At 39.5% G+C, this 21,554-nt stretch overlaps 1 protein-coding gene across 3 annotated transcripts in view; it reads left to right on the forward strand.

The window, feature by feature from the left end:
• sfmbt2 (Scm like with four mbt domains 2) overlaps nt 1-19,909 on the forward strand; it is a 62,489-nt gene extending 42,580 nt beyond the window's left edge. For all 3 annotated transcript variants that reach the window (XM_085436307.1, XM_085436309.1, XM_085436308.1), the window contains 9 exons: nt 18-60; nt 1,361-1,428; nt 6,700-6,839; nt 7,294-7,403; nt 9,534-9,709; nt 9,867-10,036; nt 17,033-17,317; nt 17,623-17,745; nt 19,000-19,909. In XM_085436307.1, the coding sequence (XP_085292433.1) occupies nt 18-60; nt 1,361-1,428; nt 6,700-6,839; nt 7,294-7,403; nt 9,534-9,709; nt 9,867-10,036; nt 17,033-17,317; nt 17,623-17,745; nt 19,000-19,140 (1,256 nt within the window). In that variant the 3' untranslated portion in view covers nt 19,141-19,909. The remainder of the gene's footprint in view (nt 1-17; nt 61-1,360; nt 1,429-6,699; nt 6,840-7,293; nt 7,404-9,533; nt 9,710-9,866; nt 10,037-17,032; nt 17,318-17,622; nt 17,746-18,999) is intronic.
• Nucleotides 19,910-21,554: the final 1,645 nt, after the last annotated feature.

A 21,554-nucleotide genomic window follows, 5' to 3' on the forward strand; every position in this document is an offset into this window, starting at 1 on the left:
ATTGATTCGTTCTGCAGGCCAGAAGCAGAAGAAGATAGCAGTGGTCCAGCCAGAGAAACAGTAAGAAGCACAACATTAAACAAACTGAAAGTAAAACTGACTTTAGACTTTGTCTCAAAGACAGGCACAGTATCCGTGTTTTACATTCTTTTAATGGGTGACTCATCTGTTTGCATGGAAGTTTCCAAGAAAATGACCCTATTTCTTAGTTGATGTATCACCCTCTACGACTACTTTCAAATAGAAATACCACATGGAGTTACATTTTTATATTTTAGTCCAGATTAGAGTGCAGAAGTATGGTGAAGCAGGGTGTGATTTATTTTTGGGGAGGGGGGGGCTTTGCACACTCATGATGTCTGGTTCAAAAGGTGGGACTAGACAATCAATTGCTATGGATATCAGTAGCTGTGCCCATCTTTGATATACAGTCTATGTTTTTGAAGACGTGTGCTAGTATTTTTGGAGGACATTTTATGCTAATATTCAGATGGCTGAGAGTCCTCCTTCCCCCTAATAGTTAACTAATAGATACAGTGTCTATTGTAGGAATTATACACAACCTATATTTAAAAAAAAGACAAGACTTGGTTACCTTTTGCTTTATTTCAAAGTGCTCCAAAAGGAAACTATGAAGGTTTCCTAGCCCCATTTATCAAACTGATCTGGCGCCCTCCATTTTCTCCTTGTATGCCTATTCCTCACTCATTAAACCTGCTCCTGAACATGGTTTTCAAGTGTTGGAAAACAGTTCAATTGCAGCTAAAAGTGAAATGCTGACTGCATGTCTCTGTAACCCGAAGACCGCTGTTATTGGTTTAATTTCAGTGTGGTCAGAAAAATGGTATCATATGTGGGTTTTTGGTTTCTGTCCTTTACCTGAAAGCCAAAGAAGATAATAAAAAAAAATCAGTACATGTTTCTTCAGAGAAACCCTGAAGGTTTTTCTTTCTCTGTGTCACTCAAACCTGTTAATTGAAACTGTGGCTTTTTTTAGGGCAGAAATTGCTTTCCTGGGGCGCTGATTGATTTTTGTAGACGAATGGCATGTTATACTGTTTACTTGCGGGAGCAAGAGCGAGGGCGGCGGTCAGAGAGCAGGAGAAATATGAGGTCTTCAGCAGCACTTTGTCAGCTCTCTCATCTAACCACTAATCCCATTTCATACCTTTAGGAGAATCCTTTCATCGGTATCACTACATACACCCGCCTTCCAACACTCCTGTTTCTAATTCTGAAGCTGAAAGCGGTCGCTGTTGTGCCGATTGATTGAGTGAATTGACTTCTGTTTGCCGTTTGATTAGATCCCTTGGATAATTTTATTGATCAGCCTGACTGGATTGATTGCGTTTTTCCACAGGTTGGCTCGTTCCCAGCCTGTCGAGGCGAGTCCTGTCAACCACTACCAGCCTGCCGCCTTGGATCCAGGTAATCAAAAGCCACGTTACACATGATATATCTGTGGTGATTAATGCTAATGAGCCGATGTGGCGAGGATTAAAGGAAATCCTGCTCTTTCTCCACTCTTAAGTCAGTCTGGATTTACACACTGATATACCTACTGCACTCTGATGTGCTTTCCTCTGTTTCACTCAGCTCCACTTCAACACTTTAGTAAATTTTATTTACAAGTTGCTGAGTTTGAAAACAATGTGATGGAAGATGTGTGTCCTGTCACAGGTTCAGTCAGAGATGTTACTAAAGGAAGTTGAATTAATTTTCTCCATCGTCTCTATATTTCATGCCATAAAGTTAAATATGGACCGTTTGATCTAAGCAGTTCTACCTTCTATATATATTTCATGTTAAAAGCTATCAGTGGCTCCAACTAGCAAAATTATATTACAACCTGTTGGCACTGTAAGGGATTTCCCCACTAGTTTGACTTATGAGAGTCCCTTCATGGCTGCTTTCCAGTGAAACGCATTACAGTTAAATTTAAGTTGTCACACTTAGAGTGAAGAAGAAGAGGAAGGAGATTCTCATAAGACAAAACTGAGGTTATATTTGTATTTGTTTCTAAAATGTTTAACCAGATACCAACTCTGGATGGTATTACCTGACCTGCACTAACACTGTGAGGAGCCTTTTTTTAACCAGGATATGTCCTTCAGTGCACACATTAACCAAATGCGTTTGACTGCTTTCTTTCAGTATTACTTAATAGAAACATCCTGTCTCAGAATCACGCTGAAAAAACAGTTCACGCATTTGTTACTTTCAGGCAGGAATATTGTAATTAATTATCACCTAAAAGCTCCCTGAAAAGCCTTCAGAAGAACTGAAACGCCGCAGCGAGAGTACTGACAGGAACTACAAAGAGGGCTCGTATTTCTTCCATGTTAGCTCGTCTTCATCGGCTCCCTGATAAATACAGAATTGAATTTAGAATCTCGATCACATAAAAAGTCCTGAGTGATAAGGCTTCTTCATATCTTAAACATCTTGTAGTACCAAATAGAGCACTTGGCTTTCAGACTGCAGGCTTGCTTGTGGTTCCTAGAGTTACTAATAGTTATAGCTGTCACCAAATGCTGCTCACAGGGGATCGTCTGGTACTCTAATATTGTAGGTCTTTACCTTACAATATAAAGCACCTTGAAACTTGAGATTATGCTTCTTTAAGGTGTTTTTTCTTTCCTCGGTTGGATGATAAAAACTGTTCCATACTCAGAGTTGGTGACATCACTGCTGAACTTTTATAGGATTAAAACAAAAATAGATTATTTAATTTAAATAATTTAATAAGTTTGTTTTTGTTTTTAACAGAGCTTCAATGTATTTTGAAACACGTCTACCCAACGAGCAGGGTCGAAAATTCACCCCGCAGGAGCGCTTTCAATCTAGCTCAGTTCGCAGGAAAACTAGTAACCCTGAGGACACAAGCAGGGAATTTATCCAGACGATGTTTTTGGTTCTAGTTAAAATCTGTGTTTTAACATGCATGGTGTTAATGAGTTACTGGGAACAGTAAACTACTTGAGACGTCAGTCAGCAATGACAGAAATACATCCTGAAGTAACCACTAAATTATGCATGTACTCCATAAATCATCATGCTTGTTCTCAGCTACATCCATGTCCACTGTCCATTATCAGCTGGTAATGATTAACAAGCATTGGCATCGATATGCTCATTTGTTCTCATTTACTGTACGAGAGCCACATTTTTACTTTATCAACTACTCCTAGTTGTTATCGTTGGTTGGAGCTACACAGATTTCCTTTTATTGTTTGTCTTCCGTTTTCCCCAAAGTCAAAAGGGGAAAAATATTTTTTATAAAAAGATCTTCCTTCTCACACTAATACGGTTTTTACATATTAAGTAAATCAGTTTGTCTCTTTGATAAATTAATTACAGTAATCCCACAAAGAGAGATGCATTTTTAGCCTCTTCTGCTGTGGTTTTAACTGAATCAGTAATGTTAAAGAAATGTTTAACTCTACTTGAGAAAGCAAAAAGCAGCACAAGATGCAACTATGTTTTACAGTCACTAAGTTTCATTTCCTCCTCAGTAAACATCTTTTTTTCTCTCTCTCTTATAAAACCATATTCTAGATATGCACATGTAAAGAATGCTTTTACACAGGAAATCCCTATGTATCTCTAATGCATTAGAGAGCCGGAGCGTTTCTGTTCTACCCGCTGTTATTGTAGCTGCCCTGGGAGTACTATGTGTATGTTTGGCTTTTTATCAGCTGGAGCGAGAAGGTTACACCCACAAACAAAATCTTAGAGCCAGAACACAGCATTCTTTTGTGACCACATGAACTTTAATGTGCTTATAAAGCGAATCCTTAAAAATTACCTTTTCCTTTTTACAAATTGTCCTGTGACTCTAGTTTTCTTTTGCCTAACTTAAAGGGAATCTGCTCATTCCAGTTTTATGTTCTTTAATAAGAGTATCTGCGATTTTAAGTAATCTTTTAAATATCCTTATTTATACCTCCATTCATCCACCGTCTCAAACAAGCTGTTTTCTCTCCATTGAAGTATTTTTTTCCTGATTGGCTGCCCCTCATAAACTGCACCTGTGCACCTGAGATGACCATATTAGGGATATCATCTCTATATACCATCACAGCAATTTAGAGCAGTCTGAACAGTGTGCTGTTAAGATATATATCAGCTTTACATAACTAAACATAACACATAACAAAGCTCAGGATAAACTGTTTATTTAGGAATGAAAACTAAAGCATAGGCGGATATTTTCGGCCACATGTTCAACATCTCTAAAAAACTTAAAGCAGGTAATTTTTGTGAATTCAGATCTACCGTGCAATTGACAAATAAATGTGGGTGTGTTATTTTTCGTTTTCACTTGCCTCAGTGTCTGAAATAACTGAACTGAACTGGGGGTTTCCTCAACACCATTGCGCCCTAAGGGAAATTCACCATGAAGCTGCGTCATTTCCAAATTTCAGTAAATGTAAAATATATCACCACGGCCAGCAGGATTGGAGCCAAAATTTAGAAAACAGTCAGGTAAAGTAGCTTTTTTTAAGAATGCCACTTAGCAATCTTTGGTGTATTTCTGGGTGCATTTCTGAAACCAAATAAACAGACATATCAGTAAATCTGAGAATAGATTTCACCAAAACACCACATCCTTCTCTCACATCCTCATTGTGTGGTTGGTTTTCTTTGGGAGCAGACACGTCTGTAAGCAACATGTATGTTCAAGCACAAAAAGAGCAAAGGGGTGGGGGTGGGCTGAACTGGGCATTGTTTCGAGGAGAACCTTGGTCCCTGGTTTAAAACCGCCCACTCGCTCATGCATATTCATCACCATATCTAATTACTATTCGCCCCTGGCAGTGCACCTCCAGGTGCAGACGGTTTTCAGGTGCTCCAGTAAGGCCAGAGTGCAGCATCGTTCATACGACTTCTTAGTTTGTTTCTTGGAGGCGGTGGAGGGTGGTGGAGTAGGAGGGGGGGGTCACATGAACAGGATGTACCCATGGCCCAGTTTGACTCTGCTCTCACCTATGTGCTGAAATGGTTAGTCACACACTAATGATATACTGGAAAGTAGTAAGTAAGTAAAGAGCACCACAACCATTCATTTACTTTCATTTACAAAGGAGCTTTCTGTTTTCTTCCTTTGTCTTTTTTCTGGTTCAGAGTGGAAGAAAAGCATTGAGAAACAAAACCAGTAAAAAGTTGTTGGGTCATTTCCTTATACTGCCAATGCTCAATCAAACCACAAGGAAGTGTTTTGAGAGAGGTTCAACATTTAGTTTAAATGTCGTTTCATTATGCAACTATAATACTGAAAAACATCATCTGTTATTATAATACTTACATAATCCAAACATACATGCAGGTAAATTCCTTCACTAAAAAATGAAGAATCACCAAGTCTGTCATTAAAAATATTTTAACTAGTTTGTTTAAAGGGAGGTTTTCTGTCTATCAAATGGTCAGAAATAACAAGAAAATGCAGAACTGACAAACCTGTGGACAAATCATGCTTAAGGGCCTATTCCCGTCATATTGAGCCAGGAAAAACCATGACATCAATGTTAGCTTCTAAAATTGCATTTAAAGAGAAACTGAAGCCGTTAGTATGACTAACACCCTTGCATGGAAGTGACACACCAATTATTCAGTCAAACATCAAATGAGGTTTTGTATTTTAAGGAAACAAAACATGGGTTTGAAAGGAAGTTTGTAAACTCCAGTTTGGTGGACAGGGAAGACATTGGTTCACGGAAGTATCAAATATGAGCCGCTGTGTTTGGCCTGTCGAGTTTTGCCCATAATCCAGGTGAGGAAGTACTACTTCATACCAACTTATCGTAAAGATTGCAGTACTAACTGGCAAACAGAGACATGAACATGTTTCCTCTGTCTTTGCGTCATTGCACTGGTTACTGTAGAGTTTAGGATTAATCTAAAAATCCTTTTGTACAATTGCAGCTGCTTGCATGGGCTTGCCCCCCCCCCCCCCCCAATTATCTAACATGTTATAGTGTTTAATACCCCACGCAGAATGCTTTAAGCAAGCTGTCTGCCAGCTGGTAGTAGAGCCTCACTTAACAGTCTTTCGTATGTCAACAAAAAAAAGCGCCTCTTGAGCCTTTTACGTCTGCCTTTCCGTGAACATTGTAGGTTAGTTTACATTATTTTACAGCTATATTTTAATTTCCATCGTGCTCCCTTACTGTCCCATAGTTCTATTTTTTTCCTAATTCTTTATTGATTGCTGTGCAGCACTTTGGTCAACATCTGTTGTGCTTAAATGTGCTATATAATTAACTTAACTCGATTATATAAGTGGCTTTAGTCCGCCTAGGCTTGCTGCTGACTCTGCAAGTTGATTTGCAACCATGGCCACACATACAGAGAAACGTTTGTTCCTATTGGAGAATAATTTTCTTTCAACCTGACATTTTCCACCAGGAATAATGAGATGTTGTGACCCATGGCTACTTAAAGAAAAATCCGAAAACTAAGTGTAATCTGTTTACTCTGAAAGCTTCCTTGTACGCTTGTGCACTCTCTTCTGTTTCTCTTTGATTTTCCAAATGCGATGTTGGTTTCAGTTTTGTCCAGAATATTTGTTTCAATGTTTTATTTATGGTTTCAAAATTTGTAAGAGAGATATTATTTGGACTATGCCAGTATTACATGTAGCATATTTATTTCCCATAGTGGTGAACATCCATTTTTCCTTCTTTTCTTCTGTCCTAGGTTCAGCTAATGGAAGATACTGCTGCTCCAAGATTTTTGTCAACCACCGCTGTTTCTCAGGACCCTACCTCAACAAGGGACGCATCGCAGAGCTGCCGCAGGCTGTCGGACCTGGAAAATGCACACTGGTCCTCAAAGAGGTGGGCTGATGTCAAAAACAGGTGGGGGGGAGGTTATATAGAGGAGCAGGTTTAATCAAAGGGTTGCACACTTTCAAAGAGAGAGGTGGGCCAGCAGAAATTGACAGAGGGAGGAGGTAAGAGACGGAGGCCGAGACAGCGATGTCTTGTTAACCACCTGGCGTTTCCCAGCAGCACCTTCATTTTAATGTGAGGAGCTGTCAGTCAGCAGTGTTTACTGTTATACACCGCCACCACCATTTGGGAAAACAGCCTTTTAATTTCTCTAGAGACTGTGCTCTCGTGCACTTTGTGCAGGTGTGAGAATGTAGCTTTCTCCACAGTTTTTTGTGATCTGTATCTTTTCTTTCACTTTCGCTTGGATCCTCATTCGTGTTTGTTCACTTTTGTCTTGAGTTGTTCACATCAAGCAGGAGTTTATTTGTCTTTTTCTTTGTTCTGTTTTTGCTTCCAGCTGCTGAGCATGCTGATCAACGCTGCCTACAAGCCTGGACGAGTATTGAAGGAGCTGCAGGAGCTGGAGGATCAGAGCTGGGACTGCCAAGAGGAGACCCTCAAAGCCAAGTGAGGGGAAAGGAAAATACAAAACAAAAAATGGCAGGGGAACAACAATGAACATGTTCTTTTCTCATTTCATTTGCTCCACTCCTGTTTTGGTCATGGGCCATTGAATTTCATAATAAATCATCACTATCTTTCCTAAAAGGGCCCTGTGTCCCTCCCCCTCCTCTCGTTTCCTGCGAGGCCATTTTCCCTGCCCCTCTTTGAATTTTTTATGTTGTTTTTTGTTGCTGCAGTATTTGTGTAAGGTCTGCATTTTCATCCACTGCTGGCTGCACAGAGCCAAATTATTCCACAGCTTCAGGCTGCGTGCTTGGTGTTTTCTAATCGAAAACGGCCCCATTTTTTTCGTCCGAAACGAGAAAGAATCAGGCAGTCATGAGTCTGAGTGAGTCACCTGTGCTGGCCCGCAGAGCACAGTGATCACATTCACGCACGAGTGTTTTGACAACTCGCCAGAGGATTTACTTTTAATTTTCTGGGGCATCTACCACCCAGAGAGACAATTTATTTCTGACTCCAAAGTGGAGAAGGTTCAGTACACAATTGAGTTCAATTAAGCAAGAGCAAAAACAAGTTGACAGAGAGTACATATTTCTCATTAATTAATGGATCTTGTTCCTGTTTGGTTGTAATTTTCTTCAGATTGTTACTTAAAATTGAGGTCCTGATGGAGCACATCTCAGGGTCACTGTGTGAATTAACTCTCATGGCGTGTCATAGTCATTACAGGGCTTTTTTAAATAACTTGGCATGAGTTCATAGATTATATTAGTGTTTAAAACATAAGAAAATACATTGGTAAGCAAAGTTTATATCACAAATGTTGCAGAATATCTGCAGCTTTTAAGCTATTGCAGATTTGCATCTTTTATAGTTTTTATTTTTATTTTTCAGTTTTTAGTTGATAATCAGTAAAAATCAGACATTTTAAGGTGTTAATGTGGAGAATAGTTCCTTGTGGGCAGCAGTCTGTTCATTCCTACAAGTTCTAAGAGCAGAGTTAATGCTGATCCATAAAAATAAATTAGTAAGACAAACATAGTTAATAATTAAAAGTAACTGAATAAATTGAATTGACTGACTTAGTATTAACTGATTTGACCGTAGTTGCCGACTGCTGGTGCATTATGTTAGTTTGAGACCTCTAAAAGCAGAAGAAAGAGAAAATCAGTATTTTGTTTGTGTGTTTTTGTTTCGTTTTGTTTGCTTCTTCTGCTCCTTGACTACCACAAGCCGCGTTCTCCTTTCATTAGGACTGCCTCATGTAAGTGAAAATTGTATCTATGAAAATTATTATGAGTTAGACGCACTGCTCTGGAATTCCCCTCATCTAACCTCCTCTCAGAGCCAACAATGGGCTATAGTACCAGATAAACACGCATGTGTCTCATTTAATGATTAATGATTAAACAAAGAGATCAGATACATGTTTAGAAACCTTTAAGTCATCCTGTCCTGTCAGAATTAACATATCAGCATTGCATTTTCTAAGGGTATAAGACTTAATTTAACTATTTTATTTTCTATTAGGGCTTTAACTTGATTTTGATTTTCCTTAACAGTTGCAAATTAAATGATTAGTCATTCAGTCTATGACATGAAAAATTCCTTTTCTGATTTCTGTGAGCACGTTTATGTTACACAACAGAATGTATTGAAAGAAATTTATCGATACAACTAATTGAAATGTGACTTTGTTGATGTGTTTTGGTTTAAAATCAAACTAAACTGCTGTTTCACTAATGATTTATTATTGGATTTTAACCTATTAACCTCCAAAAAAAAGAAAGTAGCACAGACCAACATTAGTTTGTAGGTCATTATATTTTTTTCTTGCCAGCAGCTCCGCTCTCTTTGCCCGACCTTAGCCATTATGTGGGATATTGCCAAATTGACCCTTCATCTCACTCCGTTCTCCTGAATCGGCCTAATCAACCGAACAGTCTGAAGTCATGCGGGCTGTCGTAAAACTGCCCGTTTTTCACATCCTTGCTGTGCAAGCAATCATCATTCACCTATGAGTGCTTTGATGGATCACAGATGGTTTAATTAGCCATTGTCCTCATAAGTAAAAGTAATTCTTCACTGACAATGTCCCTCTGTCTTCCCTTTCCTTCCTCCCACACACAGATATAAAGGAAAAACGTATCGTTCCACCATACGGATTGTCCGCCTAGCAGACCAGATCCCAGATTTCTGCCGTAAAGTGTGTGTGAAACTACAGTGCTGCCCGAACCTCTTCAGCCCCATCCTCGTTACTGACAAGTGCCCAGAGAACTGCTCCGTCCAAACAAAAACCAAATACAGTGAGTCTCTGTAATTATACGCATCACTTCCTGCACCACAGCTATGAAGGAGACCCAAATCAAAGCTTGTGATACTGCAGAGTGTATAATTGCCCTGGATGAGTGGCTAAGTTTTGTTTTGGGTGCATTGTTTTCAACATCTGCTCTGCGTCCACAGCCTATTACTATGGGAAGAAGAGGAAGCTATCCAAGCCCACTGCAGGAGAGGAGACAGCAGAGGGAGAGCTGGCCAAGCCGACGCGCCGCAGGAAGAAGAGGAAAGCTATCTTTGTGCAGAAGAAAAGACGCTCCTCTGCTGTGGACTACACTCCCGCTGGCTCCCCGCAGGTTAGAAAACACCTCACTTCTTCACTTCTTCCTCAGTCCTTTATTTTGTCTCTCATAACAAGTGTCCTGTGCACTCCTGCTCATGTGACAAGCAGCAGGTACACTCACAACAAAGTGCACAGTGTATAAATTATAAACAAAATCACATGTGAATATAGAAAATGCGGGGTAAAAGAGGAGCTTCTCATGCAGGTGCCTTATGCAGATATATCCACTGCTGGGCACTGAGTTATTTATTGTAGCTAAAAATAGCCACACATCTGGCACAGAAAGGTTGCAGTCAATCACATTATAGTTGTTCATTTAATATGCAGATGCCACAGAAGTACCGTCGTCAGGCATCAAGTCTGCATTTGTGTGAGTTTTAAAGCGTATTATATGACTACCTCACAGGTTAAGGCCTCAGTTAGCTTTATCATATTAACACAGGGATAAGGTCAGTTTTCAGTGAAAGCAGGCATGAGTTCATTCTCTAGTAGGGTTGCCAACTCCCTGAAAAATAAATAAGGGACACCTCGTGGCCGGGCGACCCAGTTGTCTTCACCCTTCCCAGTGTGGTGAATTTTCTAGCTCTTTTTTTGTGTGTGAAATTATTTTTTTTAACCCTTTGACTTGAATTTGATTTAAGTAGATGTGTATTCTTTGTGATATGAACACATGTGAAACAAATGATCATTTAGCCATTTATTTTTAGCTCAAAATGACAACATTAACACAGTAAAACAGGTCTCTTTCTTAAACAGAAGCCTGTCATGCTTAACTTTTGAGAATATAAGTAAATCTTTCTTTAAAAGAACTCTGTCCTGCTTAACTTAAAATAATAGAAAACAATAGAAAGAAAAATATTCTTGTAACAGTGCACATTTAGTGCATTTAGTACAATTGGCTTCAGTTGCGGTATTATTTCAGCTTTTCTAATGCTAATCAGCTGCTCCCGTTTGAAAACCCGCTTGTTCCCATGCTTACGCATCTTAACTCATCATCATTATTCATCTATGTATTACTTTTATGTATTAGTCATCTATTTGTAATCATCTATCCTTGCAGTTGTTTATTACACAAAATAAATTATATTATCACACTTCTGGCCACATAGCGCTGATATTCACTGCACATGCCCATATTAACTTTTTCCAGCCAGGTGTTTTCCTTTTCCCATTCTTCCCTTTCTCTGAGGGGAACAAACATTGCTGCTCTAACGCTGGGCTCACACTGTGCGGTTTTAGGCCCATTTTGAGCCGATTTTTGAGTGATCGGACCGATTTTGGCCTTCATCGTGCGTCGTGTAGTATACGTGGGGTAACGAGAAGTGATTAACACCTCACGACCAGCTCCCGATCATCAATCGCTCGTGAGCCGCTCACACTGCTCGCGCGCAAACACGTAAACGCCGTGAAAAAGACGGAGCAGCACGGCTGTGCAGCGTGTGATCTGGACACAAGCGATGGAGGCACAACTTGTAGAACTTTGAAAAGCTCATCCGAGCCTTTTCGATGTGGCCTCACAAAATTATCACGACCACAACAACCGTGAAAATAGTGGGATTTACACTGCTGCTCAATCACAGCTGCCTGATCAATGTTTTTCATTAGCAATTTAGCAAAGTTGATGGTAGTGGTGTGTCTGTGTGAGTGAAAGACAGAGGGAGAGCGCGACAGATTTTCTGTTATAACCTTCATGTTATGGACGCACAGTGTGAGCACTCAGGTCGCATCAGAGCATCGGGCGGTATAGTGTGAGACCTGCATCGTGACCTACCAACTTCTAACCCCTGCGAGTCAATCGTGCAGTTTGAGCAGGAGCTGAATAACGTGACTGAAAAAATCGCACAGTGTCTGCCCAGCTTTAGGTGTACTGTCGTCCGAGACTTGCACCGCAGTGTCGGCGTTTGTTTCCCTGTTGGCCATGCTTCTTGTTGTGGTCATCTGTTGTCTTCCGGTATTTTCTCCGTAAGCGACCTTTCCTCGACCAATGAGATGAGCGGTAATCTGAATTGTCATACTCGAATTGTCATAAGTGTGCTGTCAGCTCATTGGTCACAAAGCAGGAGAGGGGCTGGGAATTATGTTTTCAAACAAAGCGTTAATTCCATTAACATTTATAGACTACTTTTGATTCTCACTGTATTACGGGACAAAGTGCGTCCCTTATTAGGTCAATACGGGACGTGTACTTTTGTTTCTAAATACGGGACGATTCCGTATTTTAAGGGACGGTTGGCAACCCTATTCTCTAGTTTTAACAGCCTACACAGGCGTTGCATTCAGTGCATTTTATAGTGGACCTCTGAACCATGATGTCTAGGCTCCTCCTGGAATATTTTTATATGAAACTGTGCAAAGTATGGGAGTCTAGCTAGACTGCCTCAAGTGGCCATAAGAGGAGCTACAGGTTTTTGTTTTGGTTTGGTTCAAGCCATCTTGAATTTTTTCAAGATGGCTGCAAAGTGGTGAGATTTGCTTCTAGAAAGGCTTTGGTTGTACTACAACATGGCGCCATGGCAACAAGGAGCTTTTGAGTCACCATAGCAATGAAAGCAAACCAGCACAAAAAGAAACATTCCACCTGAGACTGCTAACATCATCAGTTTCAACAAGACTCGTGCCTGCTGGATTAAATGAAGATTCGCAGAACTCTGACTTAAACAGACTCTCATCATGCCCGTCCTCGCTCTGGGTTTCATCTTGGGTTTGGTCATCACAAAATCTGTAAGAAAACTCACGCAGCTGTTCCTCAAAGAAGAAGACGAGGCAAGCAGAGATGAGGAAATCACTCCAGGACCTTCTGGTGGCGTTGTCCAGCAACGTCCTCCTGATCCAACAACAATCAACAACCACGTCCAGCAGAGACACCAGAGCAGCTTTACGTTCAGCCTGAATGTTGGGTTGAGCACAAATACTGGTCAGCCAATCACATTGGACTAAATAAACATGTGATGACTGATATGCTCAATATTGTGTGATATATTTATCAATAACATCAGTAATTTGCAAAACTACTTTTCTGTTTTTAAAAGCTTTTCACAATTGTCTGAGACATTTCTATTGAATATTACTCCTCATGGCTTTTGCATGATGAAGTGAGACAATACCATCGTTACATTTGTCACAGCAGAATGAAATGGCTGATTTAGGTCATTTTTTGTCCTGGTTAAACAGATTTAGAGTAAACAAAGAAAGGAGGTCTGACAAATATACATTCACTACGAACAGCACTTATTTTGAAGCCACTTATAATAAAGAGAGTGCCATAACTTTAATTTCAGAGGTTATGTGGACACCTATATGAGCTTCACAACATTTTGCATGTAGGCCGGGGCGTAACTTCCCGTCACTGGAGTCCTTCAAGAAACTTCTCAGAACTCGTGTATTAAGCAAAGCCTTTGACCTCTAGCCTTTTTTTGTTTATTTATACTCTTTTGTAAAGCGTCCTTGGGTTTCTTGAAAGGCGTTACACAAATCTAAGTTATTAAGTATAACACAATGCTACACGCTCACAGTTTCAGAGCGTTACGGCTTCATTAAGTGCTTAATCCAGACCACTGTACAAATGCCATAGTAATCTTATGTTATCGGTACAGGAAGAGTATAAACTGGCATGACTTTTTTACTACAATCATGAGTGGAAAGGTAAAATATAATGTCCACAGCACAGCTGAAAGGTTCCTGCACCTCTGCTATGGGTAAGCATCAACACAGCTGAAAGAGTATTTGCTTACATGCTTCCTGTTTCGGGTTTTAATGGGCTCTTTCGGGGCAAGGATCTTTAGCATTTCTGAAAACTCGCATGGATTTCTATTCTGGATCCCTTGAGTGCCATACCTCCTCCTCACGTAATGTCTGTTGCCATTTAAATGTAAATATGATTATCTGGAGGCCACAGCCTAGAACAATGCTAAGCATGCAGCGCCTCAGCAGAGAGAGAGACAACCTTTGGATTTGCATCGATCAGGCGGCAATGGAGCAGCATTCTGACAGCCTTTGAGTCCTGAATTAATAGAAATTCCTGTGTCCTGTCAACAAAAGACAGTTTTATTATTCATTATGTCTTTTGTCATTTGTCACAAAGGATTTAAGACACATTTCTCACCATATTTGTTTTATGATTAAATGATCAGTGTTTATCACTCATATTAGAGGCCAGTCCAGCTGATATTTAGAGAAATGGGAAAATCTACTTTTATTAAAAGTGTATATAAGCACTTAATCCACCTTTTAATACGCCCACTGTGCAGTCTGGATGAATGAAACAATAGAAGACACGCAGAACCTTTCACACCATAGAAAGCAAGTCAGGATTTGAATAAACTGTAATTATTTTAAAAGGATCTGTTAATTTCAGTGTGCACTTGTCTCTCTTCTTGCGCTCCCGCTCTGTTTATGAAAAACAAACTGTCACTCTGTGGCTAGAAAACATGAAGCAGAGTGGGGATAACATAATAATAAAAATTCATGAGGGTGAGATGTCCTTGTCACTGCTGCTGTGGTTAAAAAAAACAAAAACAAACATTTCAGAAAACTTTTAGTCACATTTTGTTTGTGTTACACCTTTTTGTGCAGGTTGAGTTATTTATAGGTGAATAAAGAGGTGGTATTACGAATAAATAGATTTTAGATAAATAGATTTTTAAAAGTGATCACTTAAAATATTAACACATACTGTAGAATAGAAAGTAAAAAAGCAACATAAAAGTTAAAAGAAGGCCCTGAGAGATTTTAGTTTGTGTCTTAATTTATATTCATATACTACGTGTGAATATGCTGCAGACCGCTATATGACAGGGATAAAAAGACAAAATCTGACCATTCATCTTCCGGTTAAATAAGGGGAGAATAGTTGATAAGATTATAATAAATAAATTATTATGACTGTTAAAGATGACCAAAAACAACAGATTTAACATTAACAGTTCTGATGACGATACAAAATTAAATATAAAATAAATACTGACCTGAAAGTCAGGCTGAAAGATAGATTCGTCTGGAAAAATATTAGACTTGTGCAACAACATAAATACATTTCAAGACACGTAACAACAGACTTCTGTACTAACAGTGATTACAGGAAATTATCGCATTCTTAAATTTTGGTCCTCTGCACTTGGGCAGTGTTGCTGAGTTGTTAGCAGGAGGGCAGTACAACCTGGCATGTTGGATAATAAAAAGCTGCATTAGTGTAGCTGTGGTGTTCGCACAATAAAATTTTGTGGCAAGCGTACCCCACTGTGCCTTTGAACCGGCAACTAAAATGAAATCTGTTTCTTCTGTTCTTCAGCTAACAGCAGGAGAAGTTTCCATTTCTTGCATCATAAATACGTCTCCCAGATTGCTGTCTGTGTCACTTTTAAACCACAGGAATATGTTTTTAACACCAGTGAATGAGCAGGTAGCATCTTCTATGTGACTGTATTATGATCAATTGACCTCAGCACTCTTTATTACAAGAAGACTTTTTAAATGTTGCAGATTCCTCCTTAAAATCACTCAAAGTCCACAGTGAAACTCAACAAGCCAGTTTAGCAGGGAGTTAAGGTCTGCTTTAAATCAGAGAAAGCCCAGATGGACAGATAATCCAGAATAAGTGGGAGTATTCTAGCAATAAAGTCAATAAATTCAACATATCCAACTAACATTACATGAAACCTACTGTGGTAATTACTTAGGTTCAAATGTGGCCCAAACAGGATTTGGAGCACCTAACCTCAGAAAATATTACCAGTGTATTACCAGGCAACAAGCATAACCCTGAAAAAACTGAAACAACAAAAAAAAAAGAATGAGCTTCATTGCTCACAAGTTATGAAGTAAAAAGTCAAATTTTTAGCTTTTTAACCCCAAAATCGTATCCTCCAGCACTCCTACAATACTCCAAGTGTTTATACCAGAAGTTTGGAACACTGCATTGCTTGTCAACAAACAACATAAAAGTAGTGTAAATATACCTGCATAATATTCAAAATTTCTGGTTTACTAATAATAAAGAATTCACGTGGCAACATTTTATTGCAGTGGCTGGCTGAGGTTAATCTAGTCTTACCTGTTTTATGTACTTGTGTCTATAGGAAAGCATGATAACCCAAACCCTAAATTTACCAAGTTACCTTCCTCATTACATTAAAAAAAACACACACATTCATGTGGCCTCAACAAGGATGGCGGTTGCTGGGAGGGAGGGAATCGTTAGGCTGAAAGTATAGTTTATGCGTGAGGTGGTTCAGCAACATTGTGGAGTTTTACTGGCCGGACTGGTTGGAAGATTGTTTCAGTCCTAAAGAGAAACACAAAGTGATTGAATAGATAACCCGCTCATGTTAATGATCGTTTCTGTGCTCTGGCATCTGTGAGGAGTGGCTTCTTTTCTCTGTGTTATATCACTGCAGACTGACATGTAACCAATTACATGTCACCAGATTAGCAGATCTATCAAATCATTTATACTATTAACTAATTTTTTGCATGAAAAGCTGTTTTTATCTCAGTCAGCTACAGTCGTAATATTTAATAGATATTTCTGTCTACATTTAAATTGACGTAGCAGCTTCTGGTTAACATAAAAGCCTCTGCTTTGTCTGTGTAAACAAGAAACTTTTGGCTAATGTCATTAAAAGAAACTTCAGATTTCAGTCCAGCTCAAATGTTTCCTCTACTGTTACACCAGTGCGTTTCAGCCTTTTCTAACAACATTTTACCAAAATGATCCCAACAAAATGCTGTGAGAACATTTAGGAGGCATAAACATTCAAGTTCGGCTTTTGTAAGCAGCTTTTGTGCTGATGTTCAAATTAAAAATTTCTGTATTTACTGTTTATCCACAGCTTTTTTACAATTCTTTTGCTTTTAATTATTCCACAACTCTCATTTGACTGGTAAATTGAATAAATTGCTAAATTTGGTGAATAAACATTGAGACAAACATTTCTGCATGATATGCATGATTTCTGGGACAACTGTGAGCAACTGAGCGCCTCTCTAACTCCCTTCTTTCTCCCCTCTCCAGGACAGTGATGAGGGAGAGGAGGACGAAGAGAGGGCGTTGCAGTCGGGCAGCGAGGGCACCAGCTCGGAACCTCGCGAGGACCACACAGACACCTCATCGGTGGAGGTGACCAGCAGCCGTCCTCGCCGGGCCACGGCGCTGCGCAGAGCCGTCAGCGCGGGAAACCCGGCACTCGGCCCGGCACTCAGCCCGGAGGCTCCCGCAGGTCGCAGGAGGTCAACTCGCTCGCTGTCTGCGTACAACCAGAACAGCAAGTACCAGCCCGCCAAAGGACAAGACATGCAGGTAAAGCAGAGAGGCTACAAAACAGGTTCCCCATACTCTTTATGACAAGCAAGTTTACTGATATTAATGCATCATATTTTTGGTACACTTAATTATATGTAAAAGTAATAGTGTCGAGAGGAGAGTAAAACAGCTCCATCACGAGCTTCTACACCAGAAAAAATCAACGATGGGGGGATTTATCACATCAGGATTTTGCATCATGATTTATCCTATCCACACTGAAATAGTTGCGTGATTAACAGAACCCAGAGCAGTGTGTGCTACCCTCTAGTTCACAGTGTGCCTTTTATGTGCAACTTCAGGTGGAGGAGGAGGACGGTCAGCTGGTTTTGGACAGAAACCCTCTGGAGTGGAGCGTAGATGAAGTCGTCCAGTTCATTAACTCTACCGACTGCGCATCTCTGGCTGGCATTTTCCAGGAGCAGGTAAACAAAAAACAAAAACACAATTACTGTTAGGTATACATGTCAATAAAAGTGTTGCTTGTTTGATAAATAGGGGCTGAAGGTGCAGAATAAAGTAACTAAATTTCAGGGGTTGAGCAAAAATGTAGCATTAGAGAAATCATAGATATTTTTAGACAGAGCCCCTGTTTTCAACTGTCTGTGTACAAACTCTTCTATAAATTGTTTTAATATATTTTTCTTGATGGCCCAGTGTTTGGTTAGATACAGTGTTTGCCTCACTGATTGGTTTAGGTGGCAACAATGTGGTTTTTTTTATTAGTTTATTTTAGAGTGATTAACTCGACTGACTTCAGCTTGTGTGTCTCTCCTTGGACTGTGTGTGTAGAAGGAGGGGAGGGGCTGTCTTTACACACAGAGTAGATAAACACACACAGAGAAACACCTCAGTGTAACCAAGACAGTAAAAGCCAGCAGAGACTCTCACATATTACACTGAACACAGACGTGATAAATAACATGTGTGGATATTATATTTTTAACCCCTTATTTGTTTCTGTGAGGTGCAGTGGGTACCAGCTTTTCTCAGGCAGATATTTATCCAGCTACAAATGACATCTTCTTCGAGCGGTCGATTATTTTCTGCTTTTTTGGAAAAAAAAAATTGTTTACTTCATATTACTGCACATTTTAATTGGTTTAGAAAATAAAGAATAAAAAGAGAATTAATAATACAAAAATGTGTGAAATCAAGATTTAAGCCTTTTAAAAAACCATTAGTAACATTTCTTGTTTTGTTACTTAGAGACTTTTTGTAAGGTTATTATAGTAATTTAAACATGTTTTAGTTAACTCAAATGGAAATAAAACCTAGCCTAAATAGTCTAAAGTGAAATGAGATTGTGTACTTACAAACAGAATGAGTTTTGTTTAGTCTGGTGATTTGGTCACATTTGTCAAGAAAACCAGCCAATGAAGGCTTTGCTCAGTGTGTTGAGATTAGAATGGCAATGTTATTAAATGTGTCGAGTGCTTTCATTATCATATTTTATTAGAGCTTTGTTTTGAACTTTTCAACTTAGAATCTGCCAAATACTTTATATAAATACACTAAAAATAAAAAAAACTCATCCTTAGACTGTTTGAAACTAAACTGAAGCTCTAATTTTGTATAAAAACGCCCTCTGCAAGCAGCTTTTTTTGAGGTGAAGTACATTACAGGAGTTTAAGCTGAAAGCTTCAAACCCTGAATATTTCTGTTTAACTTGTGTGCAGGACATCGATGGTCAGGCCCTGCTGCTGCTGACTCTGCCCACAGTCCAGGAGTGTATGGACTTGAAGCTCGGGCCTGCCATCAAGCTGTGTCACCAGATCGAGCGTGTCAAAGTTGCCTTCTACAAACAGTACGCCAACTGATGGAGGAGCAGCGACAGGAGCAAGCCTGGAAATGTTGGATTACGTGGATTTCCAAATTATTTTGGCAGTCGGTTACTTTGGATAAGCACACACCGAGGGACAGCAGGAGGATGTTTCCAGATGAGAAGCTGAAGGATTAATTTCTGGGATACTATCTGTGTGAAAATGATATGCAGTACCCACGAAAAACAAAAAAACTTCCTTACTGTCGACTCCAGCAGAACCGAACACACTGAGCTGATCTGTGTGCTCTACTGATCTGTGAAGAAGCTGAGGACTTGTTTTTTTTTCTCTTACTTTTCATTTCCATTTGATTTGTCATAGAGGAGCATCATAGCAATTAAGCTTTAAAAATTATAATCATGAAGAGTTTTCCCTTTTTTTCTGTGTGGCATAATCGGTTCAGAAAATATAATCGGAAAGTATTTAACAAACCAAGAATTAATATATTTGGAATATTTATTGTTACCCTTATTTATAAGGAGTGATTATCCATTTGGATTTTTAAGGAAAAAAATTGGAGATGTATATCACAATGTACGTATTAGCTAATCTTTATTGAAAACGGGAAACTATGGTATGAATTTATTCAGTTCAAATAAGCATCCCATGTGTTTGAGAGAAGAACACACTGGAATAGTCTTACTCTCTTCTCATTGTTACAGTCACATGAATCAATCATGGAAGCTATTTTGTGTCCATCTATGCAATTCTGTTGCAGATATTTTTGATAAGTAAGAAAATAAATTTCTATTGATTTTTATCTGTTTTTCTTGTGCTTCGCTTTTCAGTTCAAACACTAATAAACATAAACTGAAGGTTCCTGACAGCATGGCATATTCACCTGGTATAAATGTATTTCACTCCACTTTTGCTTTTAGAACTTAATTGTATTTTTTATGGAACAAATTCACAGAGGTGCTGGAAATTTTCCTCAGAGATTTTGGTCCATGTTGATATGATAGCATCACCCAGCTGCTGCACATCCATGATGGGACTCTCCTGACCCACCAAATCCCTAAGGAGCTCTATTCGAGATCTGATGACTGTGGAGGCCATTAGAGCAGAGGTCTCAAAGCTTTTTTGCGCCACGGACCGGTTTATGTCCGACAATATTTTCCTGGACCGGCCTTTAAGGTGTCGCGGATAAATACAGCAAAATAAAACCAGTGCCGGTACCTAAAAAAAGAAGATTTATTCATAACACACGGGAAAAGACCCAGGGAAACAAAGTTAACGATAAAAACGATTTAAAAAAATACGTCTAAAAAACGATAAAAACCCTTAAATCCATAAATTTCACACCTGAGCGTCAGCTCTCGTGGCCCAGTACCAAACGACTCACGGACCGATACCGGTCCGTGGCCCAGGGGTTGGGTACCGCTGCATTAGAGTACAGTGGACTCACTGTCATGTTCAGGAGAACAGTTTAAGATGATTTGAGCTTTGTGACATGGTGCACGAGTACACTGTGGTAATAAACAAATAGACAGTCAAATTCTGAACCTGCCTGAATGTAGCAGCAGAAATCAGAAGTCGCTATTGGATGGTCTTGTTTTTGTGAGTGTGTGTGAACATTTTAGGCTGAGCAGCACTTGGTGTGTCTTCTGCTGCAACGTTCATTGTGTTGTGCATTTAGAGATACTCTTCTGCATACTTTGGTTGTAAAAAAGTGGTTATTTGCAGTCTGACATCAACAAGGCATTTTTACCCAGAGAACTGCAGCTCACTGGAAGGGTTAGTATATAAACTGTTACAATAAAAAAATAGAAAGCCAAAGTTTAAAATAGTGCAGTGAGCATATATTCATATAACCCCTGGGAGCAAGAAACTCGGGTGGCACATTCATGTGTGGGGCACTTGTTGCGGAGCAGTCTACCAACTGAAAGGTCAGTGGTTCAATCCCTGACTCCTCTAACCTGTAGCATTATGAGGGGCAGCCAGTGAGAAGAAAGTCAGTTTAATGGATGCAGAGTAGAAATGAAATACATCTCCTCCCTCTGCTTTTTCTGGAATCACACATCCTGGACTCCTCGTCTCATATTATACTGATGTGTGGTACAACTACATCATATACATAGTTTTGTTTATAGCTGTGTTTCATGATCTCAGGTGAAACGGTTGTCATGGCATTTTTATATTCAGGGCTATTTTTAAAGCCTGGTGCAACATGACACAATAAATATTTTTATCACACACCCACAAACAATGATGAACAACCAGTTGTTTTACACACTGAGTGCAAAACTTTTTTCTGAAGGACACACCTGGGCATCCTTGGTTATAGCTCCTCCATGCTGTCCTCAACAAACTGAGACGTCCTCCAGCATGGTGCACTGAGATTGATTTCCATGTTATAGACCGAAGGACAAATGAGACGAGGAGGCACAAATCACAGAAATGAGAAAAGCCTC

The sequence above is a fragment of the Copadichromis virginalis genome, linkage group LG17, assembly GCF_057382275.1.
Source record: "Copadichromis virginalis isolate Kocher_CV1m ecotype Utaka linkage group LG17, C_Virginalis_male_GT1.1, whole genome shotgun sequence".
NCBI lineage: Eukaryota > Metazoa > Chordata > Actinopteri > Cichliformes > Cichlidae > Copadichromis > Copadichromis virginalis.